Source organism: Dicentrarchus labrax, unplaced genomic scaffold (genome assembly GCF_905237075.1).
Source record: "Dicentrarchus labrax unplaced genomic scaffold, dlabrax2021, whole genome shotgun sequence".
Taxonomy (NCBI): Eukaryota; Metazoa; Chordata; class Actinopteri; family Moronidae; genus Dicentrarchus; species Dicentrarchus labrax.
In genome coordinates this window covers 17,050,995-17,075,082 of record NW_026136721.1, presented here as the reverse complement: position 1 = coordinate 17,075,082, position 24,088 = coordinate 17,050,995, and the positions used below count along the sequence as shown (strand labels likewise).

The following is a 24,088-nucleotide window of genomic DNA, read 5'->3' as shown; positions in this document are numbered from 1 at the left end:
GTTTCTGTAAATGATAAACTATTTATATATGTAAAAACTATTATATATACATGTTTCCACTCTCAAATACTCTCAACTATATACCATATCTTGTTGGGATTTTGTCACTCTATTATAGTGTTATAATGACAGTGAGGGTTACTGTTGTATTAGTAGCATAAGCAGCCCCAGCCTAAGAGTAGGCTAGCAATGTAATGTTAATGGAATATTTCCCCTACAACCTTCTTGAGCTGGCAGTAATTGAAAAGCCGCGCGGTGCATTGATGAACTGATGAGGCGTTCAAGGTGTCGCTGTCCCTTTAAGATCTGTTTTGACTCCGCACGTGCTTGCCTTATATGGGAGCATCAAACGGTGACCGCTAGTTACCTCCGCCGCTGCTCTGCTCGGCTCTGCTCCGCATCGAGCTGCGCTATAAAAGCCTGCTGGAGGAAAAAAAAACTGTTTTGTCAGACACCGAGACACAGCGAAGCGGAGGAGCGTAACTGTAAGAGGAGTACAGTTTATTTACCATTTATAAGTTGCTCCTGGAGAGAGAACTGGTTGTATGAAAAGAGAAAGAGTGGATATTCACACCGTTCAGGATCAAGGTGGGTGAGTTTGGAGTGGGGTTTTTTTTGTCTGTTGGGGGGCAGTTTTTCTTTTGTTTTGTTTTTTTGTGGGGGGGTTGTGAGTTTCTTTGTTGGATAAACAAAGAGATGTATGCCACCGTGTTACAGTTAAAATATATTTCTATATCAATATTTCCCCATAAATGATCAGCTTAATGTTCTCTTTAGGGCTTTGAGTAATGAAACGTAAAAAGCAAAAATCATTTTGGTGAAAGCTAATTGCTGTCCGACAATTAGAAGTTGAGTTTTTTCTTTTCATTTTAACTTCACAAAGTTAAACTGGCATTGCAATGTGCTGAATGGATGTTAAATGTTAACGGCAATGCTGTTGTTTAGGTAAGATGACAAGTATTGTCCTTGCTGTTTTTTTACTCTTTTATCATGTATTGTGTGAGTATCTTCCTCCACCGTCTGTGAACAGGACCACAGTCAAGTTAGCTATAGCAAACACAGGGCTTCCGGTGAGCTATACCTAAAATCAAAGCCTCTTTATGGCAACCTCTTCATTTTATACCAAATAGAAACATTAAAGGGGAATTTAAGTAGAAGCAAGCGCATATCTACGTCCTCTCTTAATGTTCTCTAATTAAAAAACAGAATACATCTATTTTAAGGTTACAGGATATAAGAGTATTTTGAAGGCACATTTGTTGCAGCTTAATGCTGAAAGCACATCCATCTCATTTGTAGTCTGAACTTGGCTGGTTTGACGCTGCTGTGGGTCAGCATCGCGGAGCTGAATGACCGACAGTAACCTGATTTCAGGAGAACAATGAAAGAAAAGTACAGTCAGAAGATGAATTTTAACAATCAGTCATATTGTTGACAGTAAAAAATAAATAAATAAATAAATAAAAAAGATGCCCATGTATGACAATTAACAGTAACTTGTTTTTTATTCATTTCATTTTAAATGCTCTTTTTCCACAACGTGCGCGGGGTCAGCACAGCAATGTGTTGTTTGTATGATGTATTTGTATTTCTGTGCATGTGTGCAGTGATGGTGCAGCGTCGAGTCGACGAGATGCATTTGCTTTCTGTTTTTATTCGTGGTTTGAAGAAGCAAAAATGTGTCTTGCAAAGCATCGACGCTTTTTGTCTTTTTCTTCATGGCTTAAAAGGAACTGTCCTTCTTTCGATTAGTTTTCCATTTTGGATGATCAGTCAAGTGTGTTCTGAAAACAATATAGAAAATGGAGTTGAGAAAAAAAAACCCTGTATGAGTGTGATATAACACGTGAGCAAGGTTTGATGGTAAACAAGTATGAAAAAAAAGAAGATTTTTTTATGTGCCACTAGAGGCGCCCTGGCTCTGCACCATTTATGCTGCTCGACACTCAGCAGAGATCCTCTCTTATAACTGCATACGATGTGTTTTTCACCACCGTGTTTGCCAAAAATCAGGCAATTCATGGAGGGCAAACTAAAATAGTCTAAAACGAATCAAGCTGCTCTGATAGTATGGTAATAGAAAACACAAGTAGAATCAAGCCGATGCAAGTTAGATGAAAATCATGTCTTTGAACATGTGAACATGTTGCTTTGTTATACACAATCAGTCGTTAAATGAAGGTGGGTTAACGAGCCACAATTTCTTTGTTAATCAAAATTGATATTCAAAAATTGGGATGTAATTAGTAGAAAATGAGAGAAGAAGAAAAAACATTACATTTATGCCAAATGTGAAGAAGGTGTAAATTGTTTACCTTGTTTTCCACCCACACATAAAACAACATTGCAGACCACAATATGGGAACATACGTTGTGTTTTTTTCCCTCATTCAAATCATAGTATATGTGCATCAGTGTAGTGTAATAACTTGAGAGAAAAATCAATCAAATCAATACTTTATCAGCAAAGAAAGATAATGTTAAATTGGGACTACGGACCTGAGCTGATGATGTTTTTGTTTTTAAGCCTGCAGCCGTAGGCATTAACTGTGTTTCTGTGGTCGCTCTTTAGTTTCAGTGCATGTTCCTGTTAAATCACCTGATCTTCCAATTTGTTTTGCTTTAATTGTGTGTCTTCCAGTAAGTCTCTAGCAGGTATTTTACATTGTTTCTCAATGAAATGGTCAAATATGTGCTATTAGTGCTGCCGTGAAATCAAGTGAGTCATACAGAGAAAACAGATGTGCCCGTACAGCAGATATTGTACCGAGGTCACAGTGTTGTTTGTTGGTCCTAAAGTTCCTGTTGGTTTTTATTGCGACATTTCATACATTCCAGTGGATTTACTTAATACAGCCAAGTGCACGCAACTGTGGAAAATGTGTGCAACGCAGTTGAGTTACTGTTACATTTTGTTAACATCTGTATTGTATGTTATTTTGTATCTATACTTACCGTGTGGTCTCTTTAGCCATCCCGACTGGCAATTATTAAATGCTGGAAGGCATATATATTTTGGCAGTGATGTTTTTTAACCTAGATTCATCCTGCAAGTAAGCGGAGATTGCTGGGGCAGTGGTTAGATGTGATTAAAGTGTAATTTTGAGTGCGTTGGAGAACATGTGGTGTAAAACCATCGAAAACTGGATTAATGGTTTGATTAGGGTAGGGCTTGTTTCAGCCGTAAGCAAATGATTAGTCGAGACTATCATGTTTGAACACCACTGTGTCCTTGACACTGTTGGGCTGTCACTCTAGTTTCTATGGCATCAATTTTATTCTGTATAGAGGATATTTTTGATCATTTGACTCAAGATTTCCAACTTCCACTTCAAGTTAACCATCAAACAGCCTAACAGTTGTTATGTTTATCATCATACACCTCTTCTTTAGATTAAATATATGCTTCAAATTTAAGACCTGACCTATATTTTCCTTGTGCTGTAAACCTTGACAACCTTAATAAAGGAGTTTTCAGTCTTGAGTGGTTGACCAGATTTTAACTCTTGATGGCTAGGTGTCTGTCTCAGAAAACTACATTACAAATGTAGCTGGATAACTCCTGAAAACTCCATGTGTCTGATTTGTGAGGCTTCCTGGTCTTACTTACTATCCAGATAAGAAAGTCAATTTTTTGTGCAAAAATAAAACACTAAATCAAAAAAATGCAACAGATATTCCGTGCATTTTGGTCTTCTTTCGGGAGTTTGTTGTCTAAATAATGGACTTTGTGATCTGTTGCATGAAGAAAGTCCAAGGACTTTTGAATCCGCAAATAGAATAAACAAATAGACATGAAAATGTTTGTGTGCCCTGCGTGTGGTTTCTTATGGAACGACTCACACCATTTAGTCTGACAATCTGACAAAGCCCAGTGTCTACCAAAAAAAGCGTGTATAAAAAGTGTATCTGTTTTATCACTTTGAGTAAGCCCACCACTACGGCTGTTTGATCAGTGGGTGGGTTGGTTTAGATTGAACAATGGAAAAGATGTGGGGCTAAAGTGGTGATTTGTTTTAACATTTAAATCAAATGCAGTACTGTGTGTGATTTGGAGGTGTTAACAGGCTGAAAACTGTGATGTTAAAAGGATCACCAACAACTTTCACCACATGATTGCCCACCACCCACTCATCTCAGTTTAACTGTAACTTGACCTTTGGACGGATGAGTCTACATCAAGTGGACCTGAATCAACAGAAGTTAGCAGCCTTCCTCAGTCATCAGTCGACTTCATTTGCTGAGTGTTGCTGTACTTTTGGCTGCTTTGCTTTTCAGAGTGAAACAGATTTTTTCAATAGGTGAATTTGTTGTCATGATTATTTTCAGTAATGATTCTTGGTAATTTAATGTTTCTCAGGGCAATTTAATGTATTTTTTAGAATACAGGTAATTCTTTTTGTGCTCCTGTTTGCTCTGGTGTTTTCTTTAATGAAAAGTTTTCTTTTTGACTCTACATTGCTTTTCGTGCCTTACTGTGGCACGATCAACTAGAAGTTACAGTCATATTTGATATAGTTGGATGCATTTGGTTAAGGATTTCTGATGTAACGACTTTCTGTTCCGTTTTCACATCAGTATTTTGCGTCAGTGTATGTGGGATTTACATTTTCTTGGTAAACCATGTCTTTTTCCACAGGAACAAAGCTGGTCTGTTGAGGGTTAGTTAGTTGACTGTGTTTAATCTGTGGCCCTTTCACACTGAGGAAAGTGTTACTTGTTGATTGTGTGAGCAGTAGTTTTGCATGTTGTACATATACAAGTTAACAGTGGTTGATCGTCTCTATGTCTTTTTGGGTTCACAGTGAGGAGCTGGGGCGTGCTCATTGAGCTTGGGAAGACGTCAACATGGCTGTCTCCACTCAACTGGGTTTACTGCTTTGGAAGAACTTCACCTACCGACGGAGACAGACTGTAAGTAGGAGTGCTTCAAATTACTGACTCATAAGAACAATGGACTGGATGAATACACAGTATTAGTTTATTGTTTTTTTTAATTCATTCTTATTTTTTCACATTACTGATTGTTTCTTTGAACTGAGGTTTTTTATTATTCAATGTTTGTTATTTCAGTTTATTTGATTTTATTTATGATACACAAAAAATACTTTTACATATAAAATGTTCTCAGTTATATATGCTGCTAGGCAGAACCATAACCTTACATTGACCTCTTCTTTGATATTAGCAGTGCTAATAATGTAATCACATTTTTAGGCCTGTCCACAAGTCTAAAGACTAAAAACCAAAATGGAAGGTATTGTTTCTTCTGTACAATCTCCCCTGAATGCTTTGTCCCAGTCACATTTTCAGTGAATTGACCTTGAATCACATTTGATTTCCAGTACCATATGAGTAGTCATATGGGCATTACAAAGGCTTTCTATATGTTATGGTTCCACTGCATATGCAGACAAAAAAAATGGAAATTATGTAATACTCTTCCGAGCCACTTAGACTGAAAGCATTACAGTTTACAGATTACAGTGAGTCAGTCAAAGATGTGATGATGACACATTCACATGTCAGGTCAGGTTGATGCCCACTCAAAGTTATGTAAATCAAATTCAGTTCCAAGCTGTAGAACTTTATTGTGTGTGAGGAGACTCATCTGCACACAATTAAACCATTTGACCATCAAGCAGAAACCCCTCCTCACAGTGACGGCTGTGGCTGCTTGACATTCAGTCCACTTATTTCTAACAAAGGGACACAGTGCGTTTTCTAAGACAATGTGTTTATTCTTTATCCCCACACTCCATGTTTGCCATACTGGTTAAGTCTGCAATACAGGCAGCTGAAGTAGAGGGGCCATATGGAACAGATGGACAAACTCATAGTCCACTAAACCCTGCAGACCTCTCTCACTGTCTCGCTCTGTCTCCCCTTATTAACCCATATACTTTACCCCAGACTCATTGTAGGATTACTGTTTGCAAATGAGAACAGCTGACAGCCCCTTCCACACACACTCCGCTATTCTAATGCAGTAGAGATTACCTTAGTTGAACTAGAAATACACAAAAACTGCAAAGCTCAGTTTTGTGATGATTAACTCATTTGTTTCATGATTTCCCAGGAGTGTTGACCCTTTTATTTGCTTGATTAACTTCAGCCATCTTTCTTTTTTGTCTTCCTTTCTTAGATCCAGCTGCTGATTGAGATCATCTGGCCCCTTTTCATCTTCTTCATCCTGATCTCAGTCCGAATGCATTATCCACCCTACGAGCAACATGAATGTAAGCAGACATGAAGAGAGTTTTTTACTTAATTCTCATCTAATTCAAGAATTCTGTTTTATGACTTTCTTGAGATTTTCAGGATTCTACCATCTGAAGTTTAAAAGAATTTACATTTGCAGCAGTTGTATTAAAGTTTTAAAGTTGAATTCCTCAAGATAATACAATTATACACAAGAAAACAGGAGTTACTTATAATTTGTGTGTTTATTTACTGCAATTTTATACCACTACAAACACAATAGAGTATTTTCTTTAAATGCTGCTATATATATAATATATAATATTATTTGAGTCTTTTATCATTCTACTGTTTGAAGACATTGTCTATTCTTAGCTAGTGTATGCCCCTTGGTTCTTGGTAAGATCAACATATTCGTCATCCAAGGTTCCCATGTTGTTGTAACATAGGAATCGGTTGGCTTTGTCAATATTTGTTTGCACTGTGTGAACATGTGTTAGGACCTTTAGCTCCTGGAATAGGGGATTGCAAAGTAATTCGTCAGCAGCACTTGTTTCACAACTTTGACCACGTTTCAACTCAATAAGATTATCCCTGGTCGCAAGCACTTTTTCGAAAGGAAAACTGTTATCTGCAACAGCATTTCCAAAGAGAAACTTAGTTAGTAGTAGGTGTTGTTAATTTATTCAAAGAAGGTATTTTAGAAAAGTTGGTGCAGGTTCTTGCTTGTACATACCCACAGACTCACATATACCTGCTCTTGAATAAAGCAAGTGTCAACTATAATCCTTATGAGCATGCATGTGATTGTTTTGTTGACCACCAAACCGGTTTCCCTGTTTGGAGCATAAACGTTAATTCCAAATGTCAGTGTTTCACAAGTTGATCCAAACCCAGTTGACCCAGTGAGGTGGGGCAAACTCCTGACCTCTTTCTCTATAGTTATCTTTTCAGTGTAATATCTCGATAACCTCAGTATATTGCAGCAGTAGCAGTAAAGTTATCTGATAAGAGTCCAAACCAAATTGTAAAGATAATGTCACTGCTTTTTAAAGCGGATTCCAAAGACAGTGGCAGTGGTCTATATGTTATAGTTTGCATGTGTTATAATTAGTTGGAAATCCTGTTTTTGCTCCAGTGTTTTCCAACAGAGACACCAACAATAGTTTAGCCAATGGGCCTCTTGACCTTGGTAATTATTTAACCGCAGTGGTTTAAGCTTGTCTAGTGGAGAGTAAAGTGGAATAATTAGTTACAACACTTTTAAAATATAAGGATTCACCAGATTTGTAGGAATGACAAATATCCTACGTGTTATCAATATAATCCAGTGAGGCCTAATGACATCTGTATATCTTAATGATTTTGTGTTTTACTGATGTTTAAGTCCAAATTTAAAACTCATAATGAAAACTATATACTGTCCTTTTCCTTTCCAGGCCACTTCCCTAACAAGGCCATGCCCTCAGCAGGTACCCTGCCCTGGGTACAAGGCATCATCTGTAACGCCAACAACCCCTGCTTCCGTAATCCTACCCCTGGCGAGAGTCCCGGTGTGGTGGGAAACTTCAATGATTCGATGTGAGTGACATGGCCCTCTTGCTGTGCATAGCTTGACTGATTCACGTAGTGCATCAGCAGATTAGTTTTAATATTACAATCTTTTTATCGTCATAACAAAAGTGAGTATGTAAAATAGTGTGTCTAATTTTTTCTGTTCCTTTTGCAAACATCACCAGAATCTCCCGTCTGTTCACTGATGCCAAGAAGATCCTGCTGTACACACAGAATGATAAAAGCTACGAGGGCTACAAGGGACTGTTAAGGGCCCTCAGGAAGATGCAGAAGAACACTGCTCGTAAGGACATGACTTTGATGTTTTGCTAAGTTATGCTAAGTTTTTGAATGACCAACTGATAGATCAGTTCAATCACCTGCCCATTCACATTGACCACCCAGCCATTCATTTTTCTCGCCTGTAGGCTCATTTAAATAGAAAGGAACACTCCTACACAACTGCTCACACCGATCAGATCTAACTGTCTCAGTGACTCACACCTGCAGTTTATTCACACATTGCAGTTCAGCTTCAGCTCAATAAATGTTTAGGTTCATGAAAACATTTCCCAACATTTCCCAATGAAGCAAGAACAAGAAGTTGTCAAGATAAATGTGGACACTTATCTCTTAATCCTTTACTGAAAACAAAGTTGGTTGTTCATTCTTATAACCATTCAGCTACCTGAAATGGTGGCCTCACAAAATGAAGGTACTCCCTTCTTGTCTTATATGTTGAAATATTCCAAGACATTATTTTAGTCTCCACAAAAGCCCCAATTCCTGCAAAAAAATACCAGTTATTATGTTTAAAATACTTATTTCCACTGTAGTTGTAATCTTCTGGATTTATATTTTTAAAAAAGATTGAAGCATGCCACTTAATTACTATAAAGTGAATTAAGTTTAAATCATTGCAGATCAATACATTAACAAAATGGCGATAAGCAACATGTTTAAACTAGATGAAGTGACATAAGGTCAATTTTGCAGTGCAGCAGCTGATGGAGCTGATGTTAGCTCTTAATCTTCAGAGCAGTCTGGAAAGTGCAACGTGTCCTTTCCTTATCACTGTTTGTCAGCCGTGGTGGGCCCATCTCCCAGAGGCCAGTGGGTGTTGAACTTCTCTGGTCTTACGTGCCAGTGGTGGTGATACAAGACAGGAAAAACAGAAAATTGTGCACCACCCTGGCAATCATTATACAGATCTGTCAGAAAATGTCATCCATCTGAAGTTGCTGCTTCCTGTTTGTGAGGACCAGGTCACAGACATGATAAAGTTACCAACACATTTAATGATTATTTCAAATGTTATTGCTAGAGAGGAGGATTCATCCTCTTTTGGAGTAGAGAAAGGTCATCCTTTCTAAAATGACATCTTGTTGATGACTCCACTGTGCTGACTCGGTCAAAGTGACCCAAAAAATAGGAAAGAGGCTTGTGTTGAACTCTGCACTTACTTTCTATTGAAAAAAAAAAAAAAGTTTCCGTCATTTTAATTCAGTGCCCATTACTCTGAAGTGGGAGGCATGCTGGAAGCAGTCTCTGTTTTCCATCCAACCACGTGTACAGAGACAACCAGGACAAAAATAAATGTTAAAAACATGAATACTGTATAAAATGGGGGATAGTACAAAGGAAGGGCAACTACTGAATTAATTACTGTAGTGAAATGAGAGAGTCTAATTAGTATTTAGACAGCATGGCCTTTTGTTTGTTCCATTAGTGCTGCCTTGGTGCAGCAGAACTTTCTCTGATACACATGTGATAATCAGTCCATTTAGTTACTATAAATAAAGCAGTATTGGCTTGGTTTCACATCGGACCTCAAGGTAAGGGTAAATTCATCAGAGTGTACCAATAGAAATTATGCAACAAAACAATCAAGCTTCTTGTTTTGGCCACGGTCTGCTCCCTTAGCCCAGAGGTACAGTATGTTACGCAATGGTCTTACATAGCATAGCATTACACATTATTTTTAATTGTAGAAAATCCTAAATTTGCATGTCTCTCAGTTTGATTGTGTGCTATTGTGTGCTGTCGTTTCTATTGATCTTGTCAGCAGTATACATTAGAGCCAGTAATAGATCTTCATCTTATCTACTATCATGACATTCAAGCCGGAATGGTCAGAATCAGGGGTCTGCATCGATTTTCCCCCCTTTTTTTCATCCAGGCTTGTTTATTATTTTAATGAGGCTTCTGTGCATCTGAGCACTTTATCACAATTGATTTCTAAATGCACAGGGCAGTAGTGCTTAATCACATACTCAATCCATGTGAGGGAATGCACTGTTGTAGCACGGGCACAGTCATGTATGATGCAGGAGACAGCAGACAGAGTAGTACTGATACAGAGTGATGCTGTAGGAATAACAGCATGGATCAAAAAGCTGAGAGTGGAGCCCCTCACGTGTCTGTTAATAATTCAACAACTGATGGGGTCAGCGAATGAGATTTACACTGGCAGGGAAGGGGCACTGCGAGGGGCCATGAAAGGGATGAGCTTTTTTCCCCCATAGGATAAGTAGATAAATCACACAGGACATATTTTCATTTTATCGGGTCTTATGCATTTCTGCTATGTGAGAGTGTTCAGAATAACATGGCAGATTGACGAAAGGGAGAAAATAGACTTTCAAAAAAAGAGGGATGCAACATTTTCGAGATGAGAAAGTTTTCTTTGTAGAAAATAAGTGAGTGAGATAAATATGGTATATCATCAGTGTAGAGCTTTTCATGTTCCTCTACCTGTCTTCACAAAAGAAAGTTGAAGGTGGATTTGCATAATAGAGAATATCTTACATTTTTAGCCTTTCATCGTATATATTTTATCCGACAGGCTGCTTTCAAGGACTCCATTTGACTTAAAGGCCTGTGGTGTCTGAGACTGGTCTTTTAAAATGGAGATTTCTGAATTTAACTGTGCTGCTTTTTTGCATTTTTTCTTGAATTTACATATTATTCAAGTTTGTATAGACACACAGAGAACCTTTACCTATTTTTTCTCCAACTCTCCACATCAAAACAGAACTTAACAGTCCTTCCATTGCACAGTAATTTTGTGGGTTGATTTCTCTGCTGTCAGAATTCATGCAGCAGCCATCTTTTGTCACTCAGACAAAGACAAAACTTCAGGAATGCTATTTAATGCTTTTTAGCTCATCTGTGGCAGGTTTGGGAATATGGTTTAACAGCAATCACAGTCTGCTTATGGACCAGTGATGACACTGGTTGCTAAACTTGATTTAAAACAGGATAGGCACCACCAGGAGCATGTACAGACTTGTAAGTGTCAATGTAGAGTTTGCCATTGTATCCAGCTGGCTCAAACATTGGAGAAGCACACACAAACAAACACAAATAAGGTTTGTTACTTCTTATGTTGTATCACTTAGGAAAAAACCTCTCTGTTGCTGATAGCTTGGGGGATTTAGATCACTTAAGCTGTGCAGATAAAGACAACCACATACAGATAAGATACAGTAAGGAAATGAAAAACACACATACAAACACATAACCACCTTTGCTGACTACACAAAGAACTAAAAGACTTTCAGTCTGGTCTGTCCTCAAGGGCCTTTGGATGCAATGCACTATGGGAGCTGTGACTTCCTACTGGGACACTGATTAGACCTTATTAGCACTCCCTGGTTGTTCACCCCTGAGAGTTGGATCACACACATGCATATGCAGTCACAGGTGCACTATTATGCACACACACACACACACACACACACACACACACACACACACACACACACACACACACACACGTATGTGTAATGCACACTCACATCCCAACCTCAAATAGCACACTGGTCTACAGCCATTGCGGTAAGGGAGAGCGACATGTGCCCCTATAGCACACAGAAACACACTGTTCTCTTTCACTTCCTCCCATGGGATGTTCAGTTCAGTCGAAGCAAAGTGTTTCCTCTGTGTGCGTGTGTGTCGGTCATCTGATAGCTAGAAATGACAGAAATTAGAATTCTTTTTACTGGATATGAAGGCAAGGGAAGACATTAAGGGGTGGGGGAGCAGGAAGATATTTTAAAATAAGAAATCAAAATTCAACTGGTGAACAGCCTAGAAGTAAGCAGAGCAGCAAAATAAAAGTGATTATTCAGTCTTTGTAAAATTAATTTATTTTAATAATCCAGGGGAGTAGGAGAAATAATTAGTTAAGTTTGATACATGAAGCCATGCTAACATAAAAGTGTGAAGTTAGCCTGTGGGCCACAGGAGCTGTTCCTGTTTTCCCCACACGAGAAGGTCATGGTCTTGTACAACTAGAGTGAGGATGGAGAGAAATCGGGCAAAAAGCGGCTCAGGGTAGGGTACAGGGGAAAGGTCAAGATGGAGAAATTTAGGGAGGAAGCACGAGAGAGAGAGTGAGTAAGAGAGATTGGTTTGCAATATCTGGGCCAAAGTGGAATGCCCTGCAGTAACCCTGCCTGAGAACAAAACTCAGAGCTGAGGAGAAGAGAACAGTGTGTGTGTGTGTGTGTGTGTGTGTGTGTGTGTGTGTGTGTGTGTGTGTGTGTGTGTGTGTGTGTGTGTGTGTGTGTCTGTGTGTCCAACCACACAGCTGACTCAGGCCAGTTTCAGAAATAGTTTGACTTCTTTGGAATGCAACAAAAGTACAAAAAGTTCTCAGAGTGCACAGTGTGTGTCTGTGTTAATGAAGTTCAGAATTAAAATATATCATTTGATTTGGAATCAGTGCTTTAATTCAGTGATGTATTTTCATCATCTTAGTCTAAGCCCACTAATTATTGGTGTATTGCATATTGTACCAATAATATTGAGCATTAAATCATTGAGTTCTTACACTGGGGTTTTCCACTGGTTGTACATCTGTGGAAGCTTAGGAAATTTTAAGACATCTGCTCAGGACAAGGAATTGTCTAGGAATTTGATCAGAATTTTACAGGTACAGTCAGGGATATATTTTATGACTCGTTTTACATGGTCATTGCATGAGACCGTAGTTTTCAGCCCACTTTATCATTCGAAAATAATTTGAATTTTACTGTGTATTACACTGGGAACACGACTTTGAGTCCTGCTTTTTTGTATCAAATTGGGTTTTATTTATATCTCATAGCTGGTTAACTCAGTGCTTAAATGTCTTTTTTTTTCTAGGTTTCAAGCTGAAGGACTTTTTGCGAGATAATGAGACCCTCTCCCACTTCCTGCACCACAATGCCTCACTTCCTCATCATGCACTGAAACAGATAGTAGAGGCTGACGTCAATCTGGAGAAGGTACGGATTTTTGTTGCATTCTACAGGTTTCCATCACTATCAGCTGCTCATATTGCCACAGTACCAAAGCAAACAACAGCACATATAAGATACTCACACTCCCCTGGCCACAGTGCTCATGCATACATCCAATGACCTTGGCTTCACAGTATCTGTTGGGCCACAGTATCCTGCTGTGCCATAGCTAAGCCCTTAATACCCGCCAGAATTGGGGGTAGGTGGGTGTAGACGTTGGGCACCAAAAGCCCCCTCCCGTCAGTCTCTTCCTTGTATTGTATTTATTGTAAAGAAAATCTAATTCTCTTTAGGATATCATATTTCTATTTTTCTCAACCCTATAATTTGATTTATTTCTCTAGTCTCCATTCCTCTTTTCCTGTGCATCATTTTTTTTCCAGCTGACATGATGATCTATTTCATAGCAACCTGATATACAAGTTCACACACACACACACCTCCCTCTCCCATGAAAATTAAGTTATTTAGAGCACAGTATCACACACATACACCGATTTATTCGGCTACCCAGGCCCACCTCAACAACAGCTCCCAACTCAGCCAACTCATCCCTCCCGCTTTGCAATTGGAGGGCTGGCATCACATGGCTGCCCTCTTCCCCCCCCACCCCAATGTATCCTCACGTGCAAACACAGAGGCTCAAAGACAAATTCACGTTACACCATCTGATTCTGTTCAACCCATCCTTCTCTGTTTGACATCTATTGATCAGAGAGGATAACTATCCATTAGTCCGGGAAGGTCTTTTGGAACATTAGTTAAGGAGAGGAGTGAAAATGAAGGGAAGCTTATTATTGGTTTGCCCTTTTATATATAGGGTAGCAGTCATTTTGTCTGTTTTTTAACAAATATTTTGCAGCAGTGAACACAAATAGATGAACATAAAATGTCTCAATTTAAAAAATATGTCTTGAGTTCTTTATGGGGCGATAAGTGTGATTCGAAATCCTTCAAACTCACTGCTGTAAGTCCAGATGTTTTCCCAATGAAAAGATTACCAGTTGTGACTATTTATGTGTGTGTGTGTGTGTGTGTGTGTGTGTGTGTGTGTGTGTGTGTGTGTGTGTGTGTGTGTGTGTGTGTGTGTGTGTGTGTGTGTGTGTGTGTGTGTGTTTACAGTTTGTAGTCTGATATCCATGATGGCATAACACAGTCTGGTCAAGAACATTCAGATGATAAATCAATGTGCTACCCATTTTTACTCTTTTAGAGAAGACAGAGCCTCTATCCAGTCCTCTATTGGCCTGATAGAAAAGGACATTCTGTCACTCTGCTTGCTCTGTCGCAGCTGTGCTCCCTCTTCCAAAAAATGTGTTTAATCATTTTTGAAAAATGAGTGGAGCAACGCTTTTTTTTTTTTTTTAATGAATGAGATGTTTAAAAAAAAAAGATCAGATGAGGTTGTACGAGTAGAGTTTTATTTGGATTACATGTCTTGTGAATAATCTTTGCTGAAGATGTCCTTGGCGAGCCCCTGCTCTAACATTCATAACATTTCTTTGCCTTCGCAGTTGCTCAACAATATCTTCATCATTGTCTTGTTCTCATGGGTCAGGATTTAGGAATTTAACCCATGCATGGCAATCTTTAGAGAAGGTTGAAATGAAACAGTGTTACTCACCACATATCAATGCAATATTACTTGTGGCAAGGCAAAGAGAGTAAGGGATTTCTGGAAGGGAAATTTATGACTGGATCATATCGAAATATTTATTGGCAGGACACTCTGCTCTTTTGTTGAATGTTGTAAAGTCAAACATTTATATTGTAGTATTTATGTAAACTGAAGGCATATAATGAATCCAAGTTCAGTCCCTTGTGCCGCTGTGTTGTCACATTAACATTTGACCCAGACAAAGTGGATATTTTCCTCTCCTCCTCTGTCCTCTCATAGCATGTAGCACACATATGCTTTCATTTTTCTCAGCTCTTTCTGAACCACTATCCTCTTTGTTCTCTGCCCAGGTGCTGACTAGAGGTTTCGGCTTTCATCTCAGAGACCTCTGTAACGCCACGCCCCTGGAAGAGTTTGTTCACATTGCCGACCACAACGTGTCCCGTCTGACTCAAGAAATTATCTGCAAGTCCTCCAGTGATTGGCTAAACAAGGCACAAAGCCACTTCCTGTCCAACTTGGACTTCCTCAAACCGATTCGGGTAAGTTCAGTTGTTGAGTCCAACAAATTGACCAGTTGTAGTCATACAATGGATTTGTATTTTATGGCCCTTTAACATTCATAGTTTGGGCCATGCATCTTATTCATTATGATAACACTTTACTTACCAACTTCAAGCCTGAGATCTGGGATGTGGCAACACTGCTAGATACAGCTTTACCACAGAGAAACTTGAGCAATAATGAGAAGAAACCGTTTCAGTTGTGTTGGCATACTTCATCAGCACTTAGTATTTGATACAGTGGATGAAAAAAGACTTCCCGTTTTTAAGTGGAATATACATTATATCATCACTGATTGTGTTGCTTCACTGTTAGATAATTAGATGTCCCAGATCCCTCCTCTTTTCTGCTTTATGAAACTTTGCACTTTCCCTTGTTTTCTTTACTCATTTCCATCTTCCTCACATCCTCCCCCCTCCCTTCCCTGCCAGTGTCCCCTCTCCTCTGCCTGTATATTCCAGAACAGTCTGCCCTCTTCCCATAAAACCTATGACCTAAATGTGAGTCACAATGGTGAAGGATGGCAAGAGGTGAAACAAACATTGTATGTTGTAGCACTGATCTTTAGAAGGAGAAACAGACAAAGGAAAAGAGCGGGTCTTAAAAAAGAATCTGTTTTAGAAGAAGTAATTCACCCCATAACACATGATGTTCTTTATAGATCTTCAAACTTTGATGCAAGAATGGAAGTTTCTTTCCAAAAGTAAAAAAGTTGTGTAAAAAGGGCATGAACTCTTGCACCACTCAGCTTTCTCCCATTAGTTACTTTATGTGTGGGTGTATGTGTGTGTGTGTGTAAGAGAGAAAGGGATAGAAAGCTACAGTATCTGCTCTGTCTTCAGCGACACCTGTGCTTTATCAAGAGTCAGACGCTCCAGCAGCTGACAGTGTTAGTGTGACAGACAAGAACAGACACACTCACGCTCACACAGCAGTTTGACTGACGGGAACACAGGAGGCCAAAGCCGACCTTTTATTCTTTCTCGGCTCCCCTCTTCCCTCACCAATGTTTTTCCATTCCTCCACCACAGCTTTTCTTTCCCTTCTCTCCATTCCCTGCATCTGGGATGAGCCTTTTCTTGTCCATTATATTGTATCATACCATACATAAGAAAGCTGATTTAATTTAATTTGATTTTTTAGTAATGCCGCAAACTTTTTATAAGCGGTGTTGGCTTCCTTCCTCCTCTGCACATCAATTTAGTTTTATGGTATGTGTCATTGTATGACTTTTTTCCAGGATGTATTAATTGTTCACTTAAACTGAAAATACAATGTGCTTTCTTTCTAACAGAGGGATGTGAGGTCAGACCCCAAAGTAGTTCAGGAAGTGTCAGCAGCAACCGACAATCTTCTGGAGAACTTGGGGGCGCTTGCCGTGGAGGTAGTTACACTACACACACACGCACGCACGCACGCACGCACGCACACACACACACACACACACACACACACACACACACAGAATACAACCCACACATGGTGTGATAAAAACATCCCTACTGAGGTATTTGTTTCCAAAGTTCAGTATTCAGTTGTAATGTTTGTGGATAAAATCAATTTTTACCAAGAACTGGCTCTTGGTGAAATAATTTAATTTATTGTACACTCAGGTCAAATGTCATAGTGCAAGGTTGGGGCAGTTGGGGAAGGGCCATATTTACAATATTAACACATAGCCTTATTGCGTACACACACTGAGTTCAGTCATTCAAAGCACATTCTGATAAATTCTGCTTCATTGAAACAGAAAAGAAGGGTCCTCAAGGTCAGGTAGCTGTTGTGTGGATATGGGTTTTATTTTCCAACATTCAGCCATCTTAATAAAGGCCTTTTAACCACAGTGGGCCTTTTTTCCTCTTTTTTTAAAACTAGATTCCACCTCAGATTACTTTTCTGCATAAACATGACCAATAACAAATTACAGTCGTAAAATATTGAAGGTCTGCAAAAAATGATCTTTGTTAAGCTTAAATGAGGACAAATAGGCAGTGTGAAATGTTCCTGTAGGTGGTGGTACAAGAGCCACACTAAAGTGTACTGTCTTCACTGTCTCACATACGCACCCAGAATAAGATCACATGCATGCACGCACACACACACACACGCTCGCATTGGCTGGCCTAAGCTAATGTAACCCAGTCTGAGCTGGTGGAATGTAGTAAGAAAGGAGAGAAGCAGTAGTCGGTGGTGCAAAAACACACACAACACATACTTCCTTTCTCTCAGGTGTCTCCTCTGCTGAGTTGGCAAAACATAAAGAGCCAGCTGCATGTGTGCGAATGTTTGTGTGTGTGTGTGTGTGTGTGTGTGTGTGTGTGTGTGTGTGTGTGTGTGTGTGTGTGTTTGTGAGAGAGAGTGTATGTGTGTGTGTGCAAGTGTGTAAATTTGCGGGTGTGATAGCATTTCCTGTCTAAGCAGCTGTAAGTACATCAATGCAATTGCAATTGTCACCAATCTTTTTTATCTCCCCTCTACTGTGGCTGTGCTTGGCACTGTGTGAGAGGGCAAAGATTAACCAACATGAACTCAAGAAGGGTGCAAAAGACAAAAGTGGAAGAATATTTAAAAAGATCATTCTGTCACAACTTCCTCCCGGGTTTCACCATGTTCTTGTTTGTTTCTAAACCAGCTCTTATTGATCGTTTATTCTCCTGTGGAGACCCGGTGCTAGTTTTAGGCTGCTGGTGCTTATTTAGGACATGTAAACACACAGCACCATTTTATTCTCTGATTTCTTGACGCTAATGGAAATTATTCTTTGTCCTCTGTATTACTTTGTTTGAAGTAGATTATATGGGTTTGCTCAGCTGGTTGGTAGACAAAGTATGAAGCTGGCAGAGTGGAGAAATGCACTTATGTAACCTCTCCTGTGCCTGTGTTTCAATCCAGGGTTTATCACAGTTGGAAGGCTAAAAGAATTCCACCGATAATGTATTTTCAAAATGTCTTTTCAGTAGTCAGGGAAAGGTCTTCAGCCATGTCAGCCATGTGACATGGAATTTCTGGAGTAAAATGTGCAAAAATACAACTTTCTATACACTTTGACAGACCTGTTTTCTTATTCTAAGAATATCTTGAAAAGGGGAAGTATAAACTAGAATTCATCTACAGTCCTTGTCTTAATCCTACCTATGTAGTGGTCCGAGGAAGTTTGCAGCGTAGTTTAGTTAACATGCACTTGAAATTGTGGCAGATTCTCCTCCTTGCTCCCACAAAGGTCCTCACAGAAGTGTTCAGCAGCCATCCAATTTGATTCGATCTTCATAATTTGCTGTTTTCTCATTAAACTTTTTATTGTGTTTAGCTCAAGTACAGAGATTTTAACTCTATAATCTAATATTAATAATAATAATCCAGTCTCCCACTTATTCACAGACTATTAACACCAACATTTATTAAAGCCTTCTTTAATTCATTAATTTCTTCCTTTGACAAGCCCAGCAAATGCATACTTTTTAAAATAATTTAATCAACATGCGTCTCGGAAACATTAGTGACATTTATCATGTATCTTGTATTATTTGCCCTAAGTATCTTAAGCAATTTTTATTTCTTGTTTTGAGTAGGTTTACATTGTCAGAAAGAGCAGGAGTTGTATAATATTCAGGTCAGAACCTGCTTTAGATCTAGTTAAAATGTATGATTTCATGTTAACAATTAATTTATGATTAGCCCCGTGCTGTTCTGGTCTAAATAGCTGTGTGCTGGAGTGGAAATTTGAACTTTAGTAACCTCATACAGGCTCTGCTACGAGGTTACTCTGGGATGATCCTCCTCTGCTCCCTGCCCGTCTGTATGTGTGTATTTCTCACCCAATCATCCAAGTTAACATGGGCATCATCCCTCTAGGGAAATGACACATATACTCAGTCACACAAAAGCATTTTCAGTACAAGCAAACTGACTCACACTGACCAACAACAGTCAGTTGCACACACACACACACACACACACACACACACACACAGTAGTCAAAAAAAAACCTACTTTAGAAGATATTGCCTTGTCTGTGCAAGCATTTGACACCAGATCAGGAGAAAAAAAGCTGTGGTTGAGGTTTCTGTCAGTCATTGCTCTGTTTCTGCAGCTATTCTAGAGTACATATGTAAGACAGACACAATCTGATAACCTTGTAATGCATAAACACATATAGACGGATACATAGATACATAGACAGCCCACAAGGAAACCACCTATCCAAAGACCCAGATATGCACCCAGTCTAAGACAACACACACACATTATTGCACCCAGTTCTTTGAAAAGCATGTGACTGTTTTATGCAGCGGCGGGCTCAGCTGCAAAGTAACCAAGTACAGAACGTGTATCTGTGATCTGAGACGCAACAGCTCGCTCAGTCTCACTTTCTCTGGAAAACAGTGTTGAATATCTTGTTGACAGACAGAATAAGAACTACATTCTGTAGACTGTTGATTTTAAATTACAGAGTTGACAGAGAAAACAGTGTTATTTGTTCTGAAACAGGCATGCATGACGTGTCCGGATCCTCTGTGTGTTTGTGTTTGTGTTCATCCCGCTCGTTTATGTGTTAGTGCGTGCATGTGTGTTTGTATGTCAGCGAGTGTGTACTCATCAGTTGTCAGTGAAATAAGGCTCTGCTTGTGGAGCCTGCGGAGGTTTGCCTATTAGGAGAACGACCGATAGTAACCTCTCTTTGTTCTCGCACCCTCCACTCCTGCCTTCTCTGCTGCAAGCTCATATTCTTTCTTTCTTTCTTTCTTTCTTTCTGTCTCACCAACCTCTTCGCACATTCACCTCAGGAAAAAGGTCTTATTTCCTTGGCCTTCGTTCCTCACACACAAAGCTGGAGCTTAGCCTAAGCTTGAATATAAACTTCTGTGGTTCACACTTACACAACAAAAGCTCCCCTCTTATTCCACCTTCTCCGTGTCTTACTTGCACAAAAACACAAAACCCCTCCTTTCATTCCTTCCCTATCACGAGTCGGTGACGTATTTGCATGTGCAGTTGACCAGTTAAGAGACATTAACTGGGAAGTTGTAGCGACTTGTCTCTTGACCTGTAGTAACCTCTGTGTGAACCAAAATGAACTCCCTGCTCCCTTCAGCCTTATAGAATATCAAGGACGGTTTCTCTGGAGACTAGAGGAATATAACAAAGGGAACATATTATTTACTTAAGTTTGTGGCAATGTGCAATGAGAAATATGTATATGTTACATACCTTTTATTTCTGACACTGGAAACAATACTAAACTATACCAGAACTGTTAGTAGTAGCCGAGCTGCAGCAGTACATGAATTTTGTGCTGTAAAAACAAGGCAACAGTACTACACTGCCTCCAAGTCTTTAGCATTAAGACTTTTTTGACAAAGAAACACAGTGGAGAGGTAAACCTTTTAATATCAGTGAGTAAAGAACAGTGCTTATGTTCCTTAAAAAACTCCATGAACAATCATGATCATATTTGATTTTCATGTAAGAAACAGTGTGATAACATCTAAGTAACACCCCAAATTACGTGTTATATGTTATCTGACCTTTCCTCTAGAGAGAAATGCAAATCCACGCACACACGCTCATGTATGCAGACGGGGAAAGATAGGACTGGGAACAGCAGTTAAAATTATCTTAGTCAGGCAGACAGCTAAGTTCTAAGTGTCACCCCACATTTCAACACTTGTCATGTCCATAACATCTGAGTTCAAACTGTACATGGACATGTACAATTTGAACTCAGATGTTATGACATGCAGTACATTCAGCAAACTCATGAAGACCTTGTTCTTTGCTGAAGGCTGAGATTTAAGACATAGATCTATATAATTACCAGACTAAAATTTTCTACAGAGCTCTCCATTGTTTAAAAGTACAACTTTTCATAATCCATGTACTTTAAACCACCTTCACAGTAGACAGTAGAAGACAGCCACGTAACCCAGAATGAGATTATTAATGATATGAATATTAGATTGTATAATGTTTAAAGGTAATATTCATCATCTGAAATGTTCTTTGTAAAGAGACACTGTGTAGCCAACTGATGATGATGACTGTTGGACATTTAGTGTGACTGTCAAAGAGTACCAGCTTTCAATGTCTGTTTACATGCTCATGGGTCTGGGAAATGTCTGTGAATATTTGTATCTCCTAGCTTGTCAACATTTGGACTTGGAATGATCCAGTCATCATGCCAACATGTCTGTGTGTTTGTGTCCCTGCCTCCAGCTCTCCAGTATGAAGAGTTGGAAGGATATGCGTAAGGAGATCCTCTATTTGACTGCAAATGCCACAGGCTCTCCAAACCAGATGTACCAGGCTGTGTCACGTATAGTCTGCGGACACCCTGAGGGAGGTGGTCTTAAAATCAAGTCTCTCAACTGGTATGAAGACAATAACTACAAGGCCCTGTTCGGAAACCATGGCAACGACAGCGACAATGAACCTCTTTCCACTTACGACAACTCTTCCAGTGAGTGTCCAAAACTATTGAAAACAACCATTTTTTTCCCCTTTTTGCCAATCATTTACCATAGAAGACAGACAAGTTTCAACATTCAGAATTTCACTGTGTGTATTTTCCAGCTCCCTATTGTAACAACATGATGCGAGGCCTGGAGTCTAGCCCCATTTCCAGGATGATCTGGAGAGCTCTGAAGCCTCTGCTCATGGGGAAGATCCTGTACACCCCAGATACTCCGGCAACACAGAGGATCATCCACGAGGTACAACAGGCCCCTCTCATCTGTAAGACCGCCATCAGAATCATAAATGAAACTCCATTTAATGACACTGAGTGTGCTTGTGTGTGCTGCAGGTTAATAAGACCTTCCAGGAGCTTGGCGTGCTACGGGACCTTGGAGGGATGTGGGTGGAGTTGAAGCCCAAAGTTTGGAACTTCATGGAGAATAGCGAGGAAATGGACTTGGTCAGGGTGAGTCCAGATGCACTGACAACACTCTCGTACAAACACGTCATTGCTGTGTTCTCAGTGTTTTTCCTGTTTACATGAGGGGTTTAAAGATTGTAATCTTTGCATCTCTGAGACTGAAGTATAATTATGTGTCTGATATGACCACCCAGACTACTTCAATAGGTCTATGCTGTGACTATATTAACAAAATATCTGACTGACCCTGATTGGATGATAAACTGTGGAGAAAGAGGACATAGGCAAAGAGAAGTCAGTAATTTGTCATACTGGCTGGTGTCCCAAAAATGAGAGCCTAATATACAGAGAGATTAGGTCAACTACAAAATTTGATTAATTATAACAAAGCATGGAGGAATTGTCAGTGTGGTATTAAAATGAGGGTCTGGCAGCAGTCTGAAAACATAAAGCAAAACAATCATGTAAGCCATTCGTTGTCTCTGATCACATCTAACAGTGACAAGCACACAAAGTGTTGGCTATCTTGCTCACAGAACTGCTTGTTCTCTGTAGATTCATGGGTATAAAATGACACTCTTATCAGAATGAGCCATTACTGTTGTGTTTTTAAGAGAAAAGTCTGTATCAGATGGCATATACTTCATAACATGGCTCTTCCGCTTGCTTTTTATTTCACAAGCCACTTTTCCTATGTAAATCACATAAGCACCACTTCCACCTAGTGGTGAGAGATGATTCTGTACAATAACTCTTGAAGATATATTTGCTGAGACCGTTAACTGTATATGAAGAGTCATGGACCTCTGAAAACAATTATTTTGAAAATCATGACAAAACATTACATTTAAAGCTCTATTCAGCTGTATTTTGTTCTGTTGAAAATAACAGGGCTGAAATAATATTCTGTTTTGCATCATATTTGATAAGATAGCAGAAATAGTTTTCTCTGGGAAACTGGCTGATGGTAGAGATAATGACTTTGAGAAAAGCCTTGAATTGGGATCTCAGAAAAAACTTATGACAGTAAAATAGGTCACAAGTCACACAAAGGGATACACCAACATACATACACACACACACACAGGCTGCAGCCAGAATAAAGGTCACAAAACCCAACCAGCCTTAAGGCATACAGTGATTATTCAGTTTTTTTGCAAATGCATTTTTCTTTATCTGTACCCTCTTTAATATTTTAGGTTTTCTGTATTGTAACATGTACATTGACTCTCTCTAAACAATGTAAACCTTCCTTTTTGCAGACCCTGCTCCAGAATAACGCCAGTGCTGCATTCTTTAATGCCCAGCTCAGTGAGACTGAGTGGCGGGTATCAGATGTGTCAGATTTCCTGTCCAAGGTCTCAGAGGACCAAAGACCGGCAGGGTCCGCCTATACGTGGAGGGACATCTTCAATGAAACCGACCAGGCCATACAGACCATCTCACGCTTCATGGAGGTTAGTGTGTCAGTGCAGGATGCACCAACAAACATACAAGGCTAAAAGAAGAAAATGTTCTCAAAATGTGAACAAAGAAATGTGTGATGATGGTGCATTTTTCCAGGAAAAATGTTTAGTACATAAAATGACAAACTAGTTTTGACTTATACATTACTAGGTCAGTCTGCATATGTAGACGTGTGAAAATATATTACTGTGTAGCAGTTCTTCGGGAGTGTGCCCATAAACACATCATTGTATGGGTCTTAAGTTGTGTCTGTAAAATAGCTGTTATCTAAAATCTTCCAATTAGGTCAAGATGCAAAGAAAAGCTAATGGGAAAATAGGTTAAATGCCACTTTCCCATAGAGGTCATCGCATTAAAAAAAACTTGTATCTTCTGTTGTTTTTTTAATACACTTTGAGCTGCATTTAGCTACTGGCAGGGCAATTAAAAGTCTTAAAATCCAATGTTCTTTTCCCTGCCTTCCATCATCAAACTGAGTTATTGTTATGCTTAGTCTCTCACTGCTCCCTGTCTCTAAGTAGT

The 24,088-nt window shown here is 39.3% G+C and overlaps 1 protein-coding gene and 1 long non-coding RNA gene across 3 annotated transcripts in view; one reads left to right on the top strand and one right to left on the bottom strand.

Moving 5' to 3' along the window:
* The first annotated feature begins 429 nt into the window (after positions 1-429).
* The window catches only part of LOC127354138 (phospholipid-transporting ATPase ABCA1), a 38,794-nt gene continuing 15,135 nt past the window's right edge, over positions 430-24,088 (top strand). For both annotated transcript variants that reach the window (XM_051383824.1, XM_051383823.1), the window contains exons 1-12: positions 430-588; positions 4,806-4,914; positions 6,146-6,239; positions 7,641-7,782; positions 7,941-8,059; positions 12,907-13,028; positions 15,012-15,203; positions 16,520-16,609; positions 21,439-21,682; positions 21,796-21,935; positions 22,028-22,144; positions 23,362-23,556. In XM_051383824.1, coding sequence (XP_051239784.1) covers positions 4,849-4,914; positions 6,146-6,239; positions 7,641-7,782; positions 7,941-8,059; positions 12,907-13,028; positions 15,012-15,203; positions 16,520-16,609; positions 21,439-21,682; positions 21,796-21,935; positions 22,028-22,144; positions 23,362-23,556 — 1,521 coding nt within the window. In that variant the 5' untranslated portion in view covers positions 430-588; positions 4,806-4,848. The remainder of the gene's footprint in view (positions 589-4,805; positions 4,915-6,145; positions 6,240-7,640; positions 7,783-7,940; positions 8,060-12,906; positions 13,029-15,011; positions 15,204-16,519; positions 16,610-21,438; positions 21,683-21,795; positions 21,936-22,027; positions 22,145-23,361; positions 23,557-24,088) is intronic.
* LOC127354141 (uncharacterized) lies at positions 1,487-2,726 on the bottom strand. Its single transcript, XR_007881461.1, has 2 exons — positions 2,500-2,726; positions 1,487-1,784 (listed from the first exon to the last, which is right to left on the bottom strand). It is a non-coding gene; the product is annotated as an uncharacterized LOC127354141 (long non-coding RNA).